At 43.2% G+C, this 14,545-nt stretch overlaps 1 protein-coding gene across 2 annotated transcripts in view; it reads right to left on the bottom strand.

Moving 5' to 3' along the window:
* Nucleotides 1-11,400: 11,400 nt before the first annotated feature.
* Nucleotides 11,401-14,545, bottom strand: part of LOC123111490 (uncharacterized) — a 7,155-nt gene continuing 4,010 nt past the window's right edge. The window contains exon 7 of one of the 2 annotated variants that reach the window (XM_044532294.1): nucleotides 11,401-12,011. In XM_044532294.1, coding sequence (XP_044388229.1) covers nucleotides 11,536-12,011 — 476 coding nt within the window. In that variant the 3' untranslated portion in view covers nucleotides 11,401-11,535. The remainder of the gene's footprint in view (nucleotides 12,012-14,545) is intronic. The other variant, XM_044532295.1, reaches the window with a different exon arrangement.

The following is a 14,545-nucleotide window of genomic DNA, read 5'->3' as shown; positions in this document are numbered from 1 at the left end:
ATGTTTATTGCAATACAGTTATTCATTTAATTCAGAGAATAATTGTTATTCTATTTACATGAATAAAACCTTTTATGGTCATACACCCGATGTAAATGGTTTATTGAATCTCGATCGTAGTGATACACATATTAATAGTATTTATGCCAAAGGATGCCAAGTTGATAATGATAGTGCAACATATTTGTGGCACTGCCGTTTAGGTCATGTTGGTGTAAATCACATGAAGAAACTCCATGCAGATGGACGTTTGGAATCACTTGATTATGAATCATTTGATACTTCCGAACCATGCCTTATGGGCAAGATGACTAAAACTCCGTTCTCCAAAACAATGGAACGAGCTAATGACCTATTGGAAATAATACATACCGATGTATGTGGTCCGATGAGTGTTGACGCTCGTGGCGGGTATCATTATTTTCTGACCTTAACAGATGATCTGAGCAGATATGGGTATATCTACTTAATGAAACACAAGTCTGAAACATTTGAAAAGTTCAAAGAATTTCAGAGTGAAGTGGAGAATCATCGTAACAAGAAAATAAAGTTTCTACGATCTGATCGTGGAGGTGAATATTTGAGTTACGAGTTTGGTCTTCATTTGAAACAATGTGGAATAGTCTCACAACTCATGCCAACTGGAACACCAGACGTAATGGTGTGTCCGAACGTCATAACCGTACTTTATTAGATATGGTGCAATCTATGATGTCTCTTACCGATTTACCACTATCATTTTGGGGATATGCATTAGAGATAGCTGCATTCACGTTAAACAGGGCACCATCAAAATCCGTTGAGACGACACCGTATGAACTGTGGTTTGGCAACAAACGTAAGCTATCATTTCTTAAAGTTTGGGGGTGCGATGCTTATGTCAAAAGGCTTTAGCCTGATAAGCCCAAACCCAAATCGGAGAAGTGTGCCTTCATAGGATACCCTAAGGAAACAACTGGGTACACTCTCTACCACAGATCCGAAGGCAAGATCTTTGTTGCTAAGAATGGAACCTTTCTAGGGAAGGAGTTTCTCTCGAAAGAAGTGAGTGGGAGGAAAGTAGAACTTGATGAGGTAATTGTACCTTCTCTCAAATTTGGAAAGTAGCTTATCCGAGAAATCTGTTCCCGTGATGCCTACACCAACTAGAGAGGAAGCTAATGATAACGATCATGAGACTTCAAGTTGCTATAGAACCTCGTAGGTCAAACAGAGCATGATCCGCACCAGAGTGGTACGGTAATCCTGTTCTGGAAGTCATGATACTTGACCATGACGAACCTACGAACTATGAAGAAGTTATGATGAGCCCAAATTCGGATAAATGGCTTGAGGCCATGAAATCTGAGATAGGATTCATGTATGAGAACAAATTGTGGACTTTGGTGGATTTGCCCGATGATCGGCGACCCATTGAGAAAATAAATGGATCTTCAAGAGGAACACGGACGGTGATGATAGTGTTACTATCTACAAAGCTCGAATTGTCGCAAAAGGTTTTGCGACAAGTTCAAGGGGTTGACTACGATGAGGCTTTCTCAACCGTAGCGATGCTTAAAGTCTGTCCGAATCATGTTAACAATTGCCACATTTTGTGAAATCTCGCAAATGGATGTCAAAACTGCATTCCTTAAATGGATATCTCTAAGAAGAGTTGTATATGATGCAACCAGAAGGTTTTGTCAATCCTAAAGGTGCTAACAAAGTGTGCAAGCTCCAGTGATCCATCTGTGAACTGGTGCAAGCATCTCGGAGTTGGAATATACGCTTTGATAAGGTGATCAAAGCATATGGTTTTATACAGACTTACAGTGAAGCTTGTATTTACAAGAAAGTGAGTGGGAGCACTACAGCTTTTCTAATAAGTATATGTGAATGACATATTGTTGATCGGAAATGATGTAGAATTTTCTGGAAAGCATAAAGGAGAGTTTGAAAGGAGTTTTTTAAAGAAAGACCTCGGTGAAGCTGCTTACATATTGGGTATCAAAATATATAGAGATAGATCAAGACGCTTGATAAGGTTTTCAATGAGTACATACCTTGACAAGATTTTTGAAAGAGTTCGAAAATAGATCAGTCAAAGAAGGAGTTCTTGCCTATATTACAAGGTGTAAAGTTGAGTAAGACTCAAAGCCCGACCATGACAAAAGATAGAAATAGAATGAAAGTCATTCCCTATGCCTTAGTCATAGGTTATATAAAGTATGCCATGTTGTGTACCAGACCTGTTGTGTGTCTTGCTATTAGTTTGGCAAGAGGGTACAATAGTGATCTAGGAGTAGATCACTGGACAGCGGTCAAAATTATCCTTAGAGTACTAAGGAAATGTTTCTCGGTTATGGAGGTGATAAAGGGTTCGTTGCAAAGGGTTATGACGATGCAAGCTTTAACACTAATCTAGATGACTCTAAGTCTCAATCTAGATACGTATTGAAAGTGGGAGCAATTAGCTAGAGTAGCTCCACACAGAGTATTGTAGACATAGAAATTTGCAAAAGACATACGGATCTGAATGTGTCAGGCCCGTTGACTAAACTTCTCTCACAAGCAAAACATGATCACACCTTAGTACTCTTTGGGTGTTAATCACATAGTGATGTGAACTAGATTATTGACCCTAGTAAACCCTTTGGGTGTTGGTCACATGTTGATGTGAACTATGGGTGTTAATCACATAAAGATGTGAACTATTGGTGTTAAATTACATGGTGATGTGAACTAGATTATTGACTCTAGTGCAAGTGGGAGACTAAAGGAAATATGCCCTAGAGTCAACAATAAAGTTGTTATTTTATATTTCCTTATTCATGATAAATATTTATTATTCATGCTAGAATTGTATTAACCAGAAACTTGATACATGTGTGAATACATAGACAAAACATCGTGTCCCTAGTATGCTTCTACTAGACTAGCTCGTTGATCAAAGATGGTTAAGTTTCCTAGCCATGGACATGACTTGTCATTTGATAAACGTGATCACATCATTAGTGGAATGATGTGATGGACAAGACCCATCCGTTAGCTTAGCATAATGATCATTAAGTTTTATTGTTGTTGCTTTCTTCACGACTTATACATGTTCCTCTGACTATGAGATTATGCAACTCCCAAATACCGGAGGAACACCTCGTGTGCTATCAAACGTCACAACGTAACTGGGTGATTATAAAGATGCTCTACAGGTGTCTCCAAAGGTGTTTGTTGAGTTGGCATAGATCGAGATTAGGATTTGTCACTCCGTGTATCGGAGAGGTATCTCTGGGCCCTCTCGGTAATGCTCATCACTATAAGCCTTGCAAGCAATGTGACTAATGAGTTAGTTACGGGATGATGCATTACGGAACGAGTAAAGAGACTTGCCGTAACGATATTGAACTAGGTATGAGGATACCGATGATCGAATCTCGGGCAAGTAACATACCGATGACAAAGGGAATAACGTATGTTGTTATGCGGTTTGACCGATAAAGGTCTTCGTAGAATATGTAGGAACCAATATGAGCATCCAGGTTCCGCTATTGGCTAGACCGGAGATGTGTCTCGGTCATGTCTACATAGTTCTCGACCCATAGGGTCCACAGGCTTAACGTTCGATGACGATTTGTATTATGAGTTATTTGTTCTGGTGACCGAAGTTTTGTTCGGAGTCCCGGATGAGATCACGGACATGACGAGGAGTCTCGAAATGGTCGAGAGGTAAAGATTGATATATTGGAAGGTTACATTCATATACCGGAATGGTTTCGGGAAGTTTTAGATAATTTTTGGAGTATCGGGATGTTACCAGACCCCCCCCCCCCGAGAAAGTAATGGGCCAACATGGGCCTTAGTGGAGAAGAGAGGGCCGACCATAGGAGGCGGCGCGCGCCCCCCTTGCCAATACAAATTGGACAAGGGGTGGGGGCGCCCCTCCCCCTTTCCCTCCTTGAATCCCTCTCCCTTTTCCCCTTTGCTACTCCGGAAAGAAGGAAAAAGTGGGGGGGCGAATCCTACTAGGAGTGGAGTCCTAGTAGGACTCCCTCCTCCATGGCGCGCCCCCTGGTGGCCGGCCTCCTCGCCCCTCCTTCATATACGGGGCAGGGGGGCACCCCAAAGGCACAACATTGTCTTAGCCGTGTGCGGTGCCCCCCTCCACTATTTACTCCTCCGATAGTATCATCGTAGTGCTTAGGCGAAGCCCTACGTGGATCACATCACCAACACCGTCATCACGTCGTCGTGCTGACGATCTCTCCCTCGACCCTTTGCTGGATCAAGAGTTTGAGGGACGTCATCGAGCTGAACTTGTGCTGAACTCGGAGGTGTCGTACGTTCGGTACTAGATCGGTTGGATCGTGAAGACATTCGTCTACATCAACCGCGTTACCTAATGCTTCCACTTTTGGTCTACGAGGGTACATGGACACACTCTCCCCCTCGTTGCTATGCATCTCCTAGATAGATCTTGCGTGATCGTAGGAATTTTTTTGAAATTGCATGCTACGTTCCCCAACAAAGAAATGTCCCATCTCGCCGTGAAAGCAACCGACATGTCCCGCCGCGCGGCCGCAGCAGCACAAAGGTCCCGCCGTACCGCCGAAGCAGCACAGAGGTCCTGCCGCACCGTCGATGCAACAAACTGGTGCGGCCGCGCCGCTGAAGCAGTAGAGATGTTCGGTCGTGCTGTGGAAGTAGCAGAGATGTCCTCCCGCGTCGGCACCCTAGGAAAATGTCTTGCGGGCAGGCGAGGACTCTTACAGGCGCATGCATGCGATCGTCCATAGCCAGATGGATCAGATCTCCGATTGGGCGAGGTTGCAGGACGACATGAAATCCTCGTTTGAACAGGCTACCGACATCATCCGACAACTAAGGGAGAGCAATGAGAAGCTCCAGACCAAGCTCGACCCGCTGAGGGCGAAGATCGTCCGAAGTGTAGAGTGGCAGGAGGAGACCACTGCCTTGTTGAAGAGGACCAGCGTCATCGTCGAGGAACTTATGGACGAGAATGTCGTGCTGCTCATGAAGCGCAAAAGGCTGGTGGAGGAATCCGTGGATGCTCTCAAGCAGCATACTGAGGACAGGAAAGACCTCTTCGCCGCTCGCCGCGGAGACTAGTTCCCGCAGCCTACAGCAACACATCAAGAAAATAGAGATCAGCGAGCCAGATCATTGTCTTCCTTCTTCTTTTGCCCTTGTGTATTTTGGGTGTTGCCGCATGTGGCTTTTTTTAATTATGTTCCTAAATATGTAAGACAATTGTTATCCGTTGTCATCGTCCTTATATTCATCATGTTTGGTATAAGTCGCAGTCGATGCTATATAGGTCCGTCGGATCTTACATCAAGATTCGTGCAAAACTTTCTTTTTAGATTTTCATTTCTCTCTCTTAAATCTCAGTCCAGTGAGACATAGCCACGCCATGAAACAGGGGCTCGAGCACCATTAATGAAGACGTTGGGAGGGAGGTGCGTGGCGGATAGAGGTCAAAGGGCTCTCCTCCCGATGAGCACGCGCAGGGGTCTGATCGCGCGCCTCCCGTACTCATATAGCTACCCCGCACGACACCTCCTAGCCAATAAAAAAAGGGGACGCATGGCGGCACGTAATTGGTAAGTAGAACACCCACGGTTTCAATAATAGTTGTGTTTCCAATTTGTTACATGAGAACACTTGTTCCAAAATGACTTTCTTGATTGTTAATGTGTGCGCCTTTGCAAATCGATAGAAAAATTACCCCAACATGTTGGTGCCATGTCATGACACCATGCCAAGTTTCATGATTTACAGGCGTGTTTTGGATTTACAGGAATTAAAAAACCAAGTTTCTCAATCTTTCTGGCCGATATACGACGCCCAGATGTTTGAATTTCATTCTCATTTCTTGCATGGGACCTATAAATTCACCCAAGGACACACATGTGATTTTTCAACCAACTTTGGTGCACTGGAGCATGTGCTTGTAGTTCAAATTTGAATTATGCACATTAAATGCCCAGAAATTCAATTAATGTATAAAAAGGCCAAACGAACTCGGAATAATTCCAAAATTTAGCACGATACTTCTATTTGGTCTAATCTAACTGTGTAAAAAAATTAAGGCAGGAGAAGGCAGTGTACGTATGTCGTTTCGTACACGGAGGTGACATGTTCCCTTTCGGAACCACGAGCCTTCTTGAGAGAAGCCCCGGTTTGCAAGAAGCTTATACCAAAGCTTGTTCCAATTCGGCCAAAAAAACCGTGGCATGTTGGTGCCATGTCTTGACACAATGCCATGTTTCATGATTTACAGGCGTGTTTTGGATTTACAGGAATTAAAAAACCAAGTTTCTCAATCTTTCCAGCCGAGTCACGACGCCCAGATGTTTGAATTTCATTCTTATTTCTTGCATGGGACCTAGAAATACACCCAAGGATACACATGTGATTTTTCAACCAACTTTGGTGCACTCGAGCATGTGCTTGTAGTTCAAAATTGAATTATGCTCTGTTTCAAAAAAAAATTGAATTATGCACATTAAATGACCAGAAATTCAATTAATGTATAAAAAAGGTCAAACGAACCCGGAATAATTCCAAAAATTAGCATGGTACTTCTATTTGGTCTAATCTGCCAGTGTAAACAAATTAAGGCAGGAGAAGGCGGTTTACGTATGTCGTTTCGCACACGGAGGTAACACGTTCCTCTCGGAACCACGAGCCTTTTTGAGAGAAGCTCCAGTTTGTAAGAAGCTTATACCAAAGCTTGTCCCAATTCAGCCAAAAAAATTACGCAGCATGTTGGTGCCATGTCATGACACCATGCCAAGTTTCATGATTTTTAGGCGTGTTTTGGATTTAAATAAATTAAAAAACCAAGTTTTTCAATCTTTTCGGCCGAGCCACGACGCCCAGATGTTTGAATTTCATTCCGATTTCTTGCATGGGACCTAGAAATTCACCCAAAGACACACATGTGATTTTTCAATCAACTTTGCATTGGAGCATATGCTTGTAGTTCAAATTTTAATTATGCACATTAAATGACCAAAAATTAAATTAATGTACAAGAAAGTCCAAACGAACCCAGAATAATTCCAAATTTTAACACGACACTCATATAGTTCTATATTGCCTCTGTAAAAAAACAAGAGGGGGAAGCAGCGTATATCATTTCAAACACAAAGGTGACACGTCCCCCTCGGGAACCACGAGTCTCCTCAAGAGAAGCTCCGATTTCCAAGAAGCTTATACCAAAAACTTGTCCAAATGCGGCCAATTTTTTTACCACAGCATGTTTGTGCCATGAAATGACACCATACCAAGTTTCATCATTTTCAGACGAGTTTTGAATTTCCAGGAATTTAAAAACCAGGTTTATCAATGTTCCCGACCGAGCCACGATGCCCAGATGTTTGAATTTCATTCTCATTTCTTGCATGGGACCTAGAAATTCACCCAAGGACACACATGTGATTTTTCAACCAATTTTGGTGCATCGGAGCATGTGCTTGTAGTTCAAATTTGAATTATGCACATTAAATGACCAAAAATTTAATTAATGTATAAGAAAGTCCAAACGAACCCAGAGTAATTCCAAAATTTAACACGGCACTCATATAGTTTTATGTTGCCTCTCTAAAAAACAAGAGGGGGAGGCAGCGTATCTCGTTTCAAACACAAAGGTGACACTTCCCCCCTCAGGAACCATGAGTCTTCTCGAGAGAAGCTCCGGTTTGTAAGAAGCTTATACCAAAAACTTGTCCAAATGTGGCCAATATTTTTTGCCACAACATGTTGGTGCCATGAAATGACACCATGCCAAGTTTCATGATTTCCAGGCGAGTTTTGAATTTCCAGGAATTTAAAAACCAAGTTTCTCAATGTTTCCGGCCGAGCCAGGACACCCAGATGTTTGAATTCCATTCTCATTTCTTGCATGGGACCTATAAATTCACCCAAAGACACACATGTGATTTTTCAACAAACTTTGGTGCACTGGATCATGTGCTTGTAGGTCAAATTTGAATTATGCACATTAAATGCCAAGAAACTCAATTAATCCATAAAAATGCCAAACGAACCCGGAATAATTCCAAATTTAAACACGACACTCATGTAGTTGCATGTTCACTGTACATAAATGTTCTAGCAATTCAAACACCATCCTTTTCCTCTATAACATTGTTTTGTCTTTCAAAACATAATGAAAAAAAATCAGGTATACCACAAACAGTTTACTAGAAAGAATCGTGTGGGATGCGATATAAAATATCTTTGCACACCATCTTGTCTGGCTTACGCAGAAAGCTTCGTCGTCTACAGTCCACCGCACCCGCTTGAACCACACTTGCGCGCCAGTTTCTCACGACGTCGAGCGAATTTCTTTTGCCACCGCGGAAATATCTATCTCTCCGCCCCCTCCCTCCCACCAAAAGCCATATTTTCACTGTTTCTCCTTGCTTTCCAAGTTCAAACCTTCACTGCTGCTTACTAGCAGCTCAGCCTCCTCGCGGGCGGCCCTTCTTCTTGCAGCACCGCCTCCTCGCCGGCTAGAACATCAGATTGCATATTAACATTACAGAGGACACTACTATGAAATGTATTAACAAAGAATGCTTGAGAACACTACTACGAAATGTAGCAATTGTTGGACCAAACTGTTAACTGAACATTACATTTTGATGTTGGGCGGGAAATTATTCATAGCCACTGTCCTAAAGTTGCTAGGACATTCAACATCACTGAAGGCTCAATATTTACCTTCCGCTTCTGCAGTTTCCCAGATGAGATTCATCTATCTATTTACCGTGTATGATGCTACTTTCTAAAGGTTTTTGATGTTGCATGTGAAACTTGGTGCTTTCGTGTAATGGCGTAACTGAGTGCCGAAGCTATCTGATATAGTTCGATTATGAAATCCTAGTTGTTGTTATACAGATATGAAATATCTGGTGTGTTTTATAATAAATATCAATTTGATTAGTACATGGATTATCAATAATAGGCTAATTACCCTGCTTACTGGGGTTTTCTATTGCAGACGGTTACTCAGATAGCACTGTGGGCGATGAACTCAAACAACCCGCACGGTTTCTATAAAGTAGGCGTGTTCGATCAACTAACAATCACACACGGCTTCCCGCAGAGAACTGTTTGCGTTAGGCCACCTTGCACAAACGTTTCCACACAAAAAACTACGTGTGGTATACATATGAACGGAAATGTTTTTCTGAGATTCACCGTGTGAGATGTACATACGAACGGAAACAATTGGTTTTCGATGCCCCGCCAGATCAAACACGAGCTCATTTTCCCCCAGCCTGTGTGCCAGGAGGGCCTATCCCCGACGGTTTCTGGGTCGTGTGGGAAGGACCCCCTTTCGCCCACACTCACTTGGCGACGGTTCCATACGCCGTCGCGGAAAGGGGTTAAAAGCCATTTGTATAGCAGGTCTCTGCACCAGTGTATGAACTCTTTCATGCATGATTATTATAGTTTTTTTATTTCTCTCAGATCTATTCGTTTGGTTTGGTCAACTAGATTGATTTATCTTACAATGGGAGATGTGCTTTGTGATGGGTTCAATCTTGCGGTGCTCTATATCCCAATGACAGAAAGGGACAAGACATGTATTTGTATTGTTGCCATTAAGGATAAAACGATGGGGTTTATTCATATTGCTTGAGTTTACTTTGACTACATCATGTCATCTTGCTTAAGGCGTCACTCCGTTATTTATGAACTTAATACTCTAGATGCATGCTGGATAGCGGTCGATGTGTGGAACAATAGTAGTAAATGCAGACAGGAGTCAGTCTACTTGTCTCGAATGTGATGCCTATATACATGATCATTGCCTTGGATATGGTCATAACTATGCGCTTTCCTATCAATTGCCCAACAATAGTTTGTTTACCTACCGTATGTTTTTTGTTCGAGAGAGAGAGGCCTCTAGTGAAAACTATGGCCCTCGGGTCTATCTTTATCATATATAAAAACCAAAAATGTCTTGCTGCAATTTATTTACCGTTATTTTATTTTATGTTTTTGTTTATGTATCTACCATTATCAGACTTGATCCTTGCAATTAACCGCCGAGGGGATTGACAACCCCCTTGATCGCGTTGGGTGCAAGTATTTGTTTTTTTGTGTGTAGGTGATGTTCACGAGGTCGTGCGTGGTTCTCCTACTAGATTGATAATCTTGGTTCTTAACTGAGGCAAATACTTATCTGCTGTATTGCATCATCCTCTCCTCTTCGAGGAAATATCAACACAGCTCACAAGTAGCACCAAGCAGGTCCATACATGGGTGATGTGGCTTCTTACATGTTGATGCATACGTTAGTGATAGTATGCATAACCGTCACAGTTTGCAAGCACGGTCAATTTATATTATATTACAATTGATGGGCATTTTTGAGGAAAAAAATCATAATTTTTGAGAAATTTTAATTATGCAAAATTCGAATTTGAATGCAAATTCAGCTATCGCTGCTATTATTAAACCATAAACTTGACATTGTTAAACAGAAACAGGCTGTCTCAGCCATTACAATAACTAACCATGTGACATAGTCGTGCAATTTTCAAACAACGCACCAGTATGATGGAGGTGTTTGTTCAGCTCTAGGCATCGGATCCTGGCGACGCAACCCTCACAACGTACCTAAGCATTCCATCAAGATCACCAAGCCTCTTTTCGAGAGCCAACGTTTTCTCTTCCTTCACATTCTTGACGACTTCTCTTCCTGCTGCTCTACAAGGGCGGTGTTGATATATTCAAGACGGTTATGCATATCTAACAAGCCCATTTTCAGATTTTCAATTTCATCTTGCTCCTCTGGCAGGGCCTTCTTGAGACCTTCTAGTTTTTGGTGCTGTACAAGGGTAATCTTCACACACTGAAGTTTTTTTTTTTGAAACGGTTCACACACTGAAGTTCATGTTGCGGATCCGTCACAACTTCACGTTCTTGCTACTGCTCTGCCAGGGCCTTCTTGACAGTTTCAAGTTCTAGCTGTTACCATGCCAGAGCCTTCTTGATAACATCAAGTTCGTCATGCTGGTTTGTCAGGGCGTGCTAGACAGCTTCTGGATCTTCCTGCTGCAGTGCCAAAGCATTGACAACTGGTTGTTGTTTCTGGGCCTCGAGACTTGCAGTAATGTCATCATTTGAGAATCCTAACTTTTCCTACAGAAAATCGATTATAAGCATCTAACTTTTTTTTGCAAGATTGACATGTTATGCCCCCGGCGCCGCGCGGGGAATTTGTGCCTTGCTTCCATAGGGGATTGGAGGGGATTGGAGGGGATTTTGACTTCGTTAGGGATTTAATCCCCTCAATCTCTGGTAAATCCCCTTTACTTCCCTGTCAACCGAACAAGGCCTAAGGAATTTGCCATCTTTGCGGCAACTAAAATTTCCATAAAAAAGCATTAGTATACTCTGGCAGTATACTCTAAAATTTCCAGAAAAGGTCAACACAATAACATTCTCCTGAAACAAGTATACTCTGGCAGTATAGAGCAGTCTGCTGGAATGCACTTAGATGTTGAGTCAAAATCATTACAATCTTGAGCGGCGTATACATTTTGTTGGATTGGAAGTACCATGCTGACGGGCAGTAAAATGCATACGCTGTCCATCTATTGATGCAAGCTTGAAGTCCCAGCCTTCCACGTTCTTTGGGACACATGCATCATAGAGCATCGTCCCCAACACGCCATCAGGGTTCTTCGCGCTTTCAACACTCGGCATGTTGAACAACTCGGGTTTTAGCACTTCACTCCTGCTTTCATGGTACTCCATGGAACTCGGTAAGAAGAAATGATTGGCTGGATCAACTGAAACCCTCCCTAGCCTATCACTGGAGCTTACAGCAGTCTTATGTAGATTGCGAGACGAATAAGGTGTGTCACTGTCCTCACTCGTGCCGACACTGTAGTCATTGAGTCGTTTTCTGCTTGTGTAAAGCGCTGAAGCCTTCATGAGCAGCTCAGTCACTGCAGCTCGGTATTCCTCAGTGTGATGCTTGTAATGTCCTGCATAACAAATGGAGAAGAGATAGTCGTAGACAGATAAAACAGGGTGTGAGGGTGTTATATTCTTTCATACAGGCAGAGTCAAGATAAAATTGGTAATCCTCTCAACTGTCTCGTGGACAAAACAGGGTGCTTTAGGCAGACAAAACAAGGTGTAAGGGTGCTATATTCTTTTGCTAAAAAAGGATGTTATATTCTTTCATAGGGAAAACTAAAGATAAATGGATAATTCACCCCTGGTATTAATGGGGAGTATCACATACCATTTGGCTCAAAACATGGTTGTGTGTGTCGCTCCTGCAGCTGGTACATTTGTTATGTATTTTCTTCCGCGTTCATGATGTGGTGATGATTTGTTGGTGCCCATTGTTTGCAGAGATTAGCCAGTATTTGGGAGATGAGGTTGCTTGTTGGACTGGAACCAGAACAAGAAAGAGAAGGTGCTTAAGTAGGGAACTGAAACAGTTTTTCTTTCTAAGGTAATTCTTGCCCATATAGAGGGACCAAGCCGAGCATGCCATCACAGCCTAAATTAGGTTCATTTTCTTTGAATATATGTGTTCAATCTTCGTTTCCACTAGCATGTGCTCTGTCTTTCAGGCTAGATTCAAATTTGTTGTCAGAGAAACGAAACCTTTTATTAGCAAACATATATGTGCATAGGAGGCGAGAATTGAATGTTAGGGAAAGCATCTTTCAGGAGATATGCTGGCTCCTGCATATAAATTATTTATAGTTTCTCATTCATTTGTACTTTCAAATGGGTGAGGTGGACGGAGTGCAGTCTCTCCCGAATCAGGGTTTTTTTTGGAAGGGGGGGGGGGGGAACTTTCGATCTATTCATCAACTGTCAAGGTAGTACAAAGAACACCAGAAGTAAAAAACACATCTAGGTCCGTAGACCACCTAGCGACGACTACAAGCACTAGACTTAATATGTGTGACAGAACCCTAAAAAAAGCTTAATATGTGTGACACCGTTGCAACACACGGGCAATTACCTAGTAATAAGATAAAAGAGTGGTAATCATCTATGTAAAGACATATGCTTATGCTCCTCCATGCTTTAGCAAGATACTAGCTAAATACCCGTGCGTTTCTACGGGATGAAACGATATCTAAAGAGTGGTGGTGTGTGACCGATTGTCCTCGGACGCAGTGGCGTCGACTATGATGTGATTGACTGCCCACCTAATTAATTGCATGCAATTGTGGGCGAGGCAGCTCTAGCCTACCCCAACTTGTTTGGGACCAAAGGCTTTGTTGCTGTAATGGCTGTGTGTTGATTTGGCACTTAGTTTCCAAATTGAACGGACCTTTTTTCGATAAAGGGTGAGTTTTATTGGCTCAAATGGAGCATCGAGAAAATACAATATGAGCACACACCCGGCCTCTGCATAATTAAAATGCACACAGCCAACCCAACACACACACACACGCAAAAAAAAACGCCAATAACTAGCAAGGTCACAAGACCAAAAGCTATGCATAGGCGTGGAAAAGAGAAAATAAAAAGGAAAAAGAAAAAAAAACTCCAAAGCGATCAGATCAGCAATGGACAAACTACAACTAAGACCATATCCGCACCAACCATTGACATCACATGGAGGCCGATGTTCTTCAACAGCAACGCCTTCAGGAAGGAAGCGACACTCAAGCGGCGCCGTTGCCGGATCCAACCACAAAGGTCAGAATCAAAGTTTTCACCCTGAAAGATAGTCTGAACATATCCGAGCAATGCCTCCAACAAGGTAACGACATAGAAAACATCGCCATTGCCAGGTATGACCACTCGGATCTGACCTAGGCTTTCACCCCGGAGCTCGAGACCAGGTGCTCACAACACCACCATCAAAGTCACCCATGTGTTGTCGCCACCACTTTTCCGCAATACCAGCAGATACAATTTGACCGCCGCCACCCCACAAAACATCCATGTGCATCAAGTCGTTGTCCATAGTTTGTAACACACAACAGAAAGTCATCCACCGGATCAAGAGATAACACCTCCTGAAGTCTTTTCGATAACCTCGCTGTCGTGGATCCGTAGGAAGTCACTGCAGAACAGTCAGCAGTCACCACCGTCTGGCCAATTTCATCTAAATCACCACCATCAACCGAGGATCGCAATGACGGCGGCCCGCACCGCACACGCAAAAGGCCACCTCATCGCGGCAAACCCACATGTCCAAAGACCGTCATGGCCGGAGCAGTGTCATTAAAGATGCATCGCAAAAGTAGCCGCCGCAGTGGGACGAGCAACGTTGCGACAGCAACCACGATGCCAGAGCCACCACCACCGATCGAGGAATGTGGGCGGGGGACCGGAGTAGTGTCGACAGAGAACCGCGGCGAATCTTCAACCCTCTGCCTAAGGCACGCCGTGACACACACACACCATGGACAGAGGATGGTCAGCCAGATCCGATCTGGAGCCATGAGAGGGCGGTCCTCCATATTCGATCTGGAGCCATGAGGGGGTCCTCCAGCTCGTCATGGTAGAGGAGGGGATCCGCCCCGCCGCAGCCCGGCTG

The sequence above is a fragment of the Triticum aestivum genome, chromosome 5B (genome assembly GCF_018294505.1).
Source record: "Triticum aestivum cultivar Chinese Spring chromosome 5B, IWGSC CS RefSeq v2.1, whole genome shotgun sequence".
NCBI lineage: Eukaryota > Viridiplantae > Streptophyta > Magnoliopsida > Poales > Poaceae > Triticum > Triticum aestivum.
Note: the sequence above shows the minus strand (reverse complement) of the source record. Positions and strands in the feature narration are given on the sequence as shown.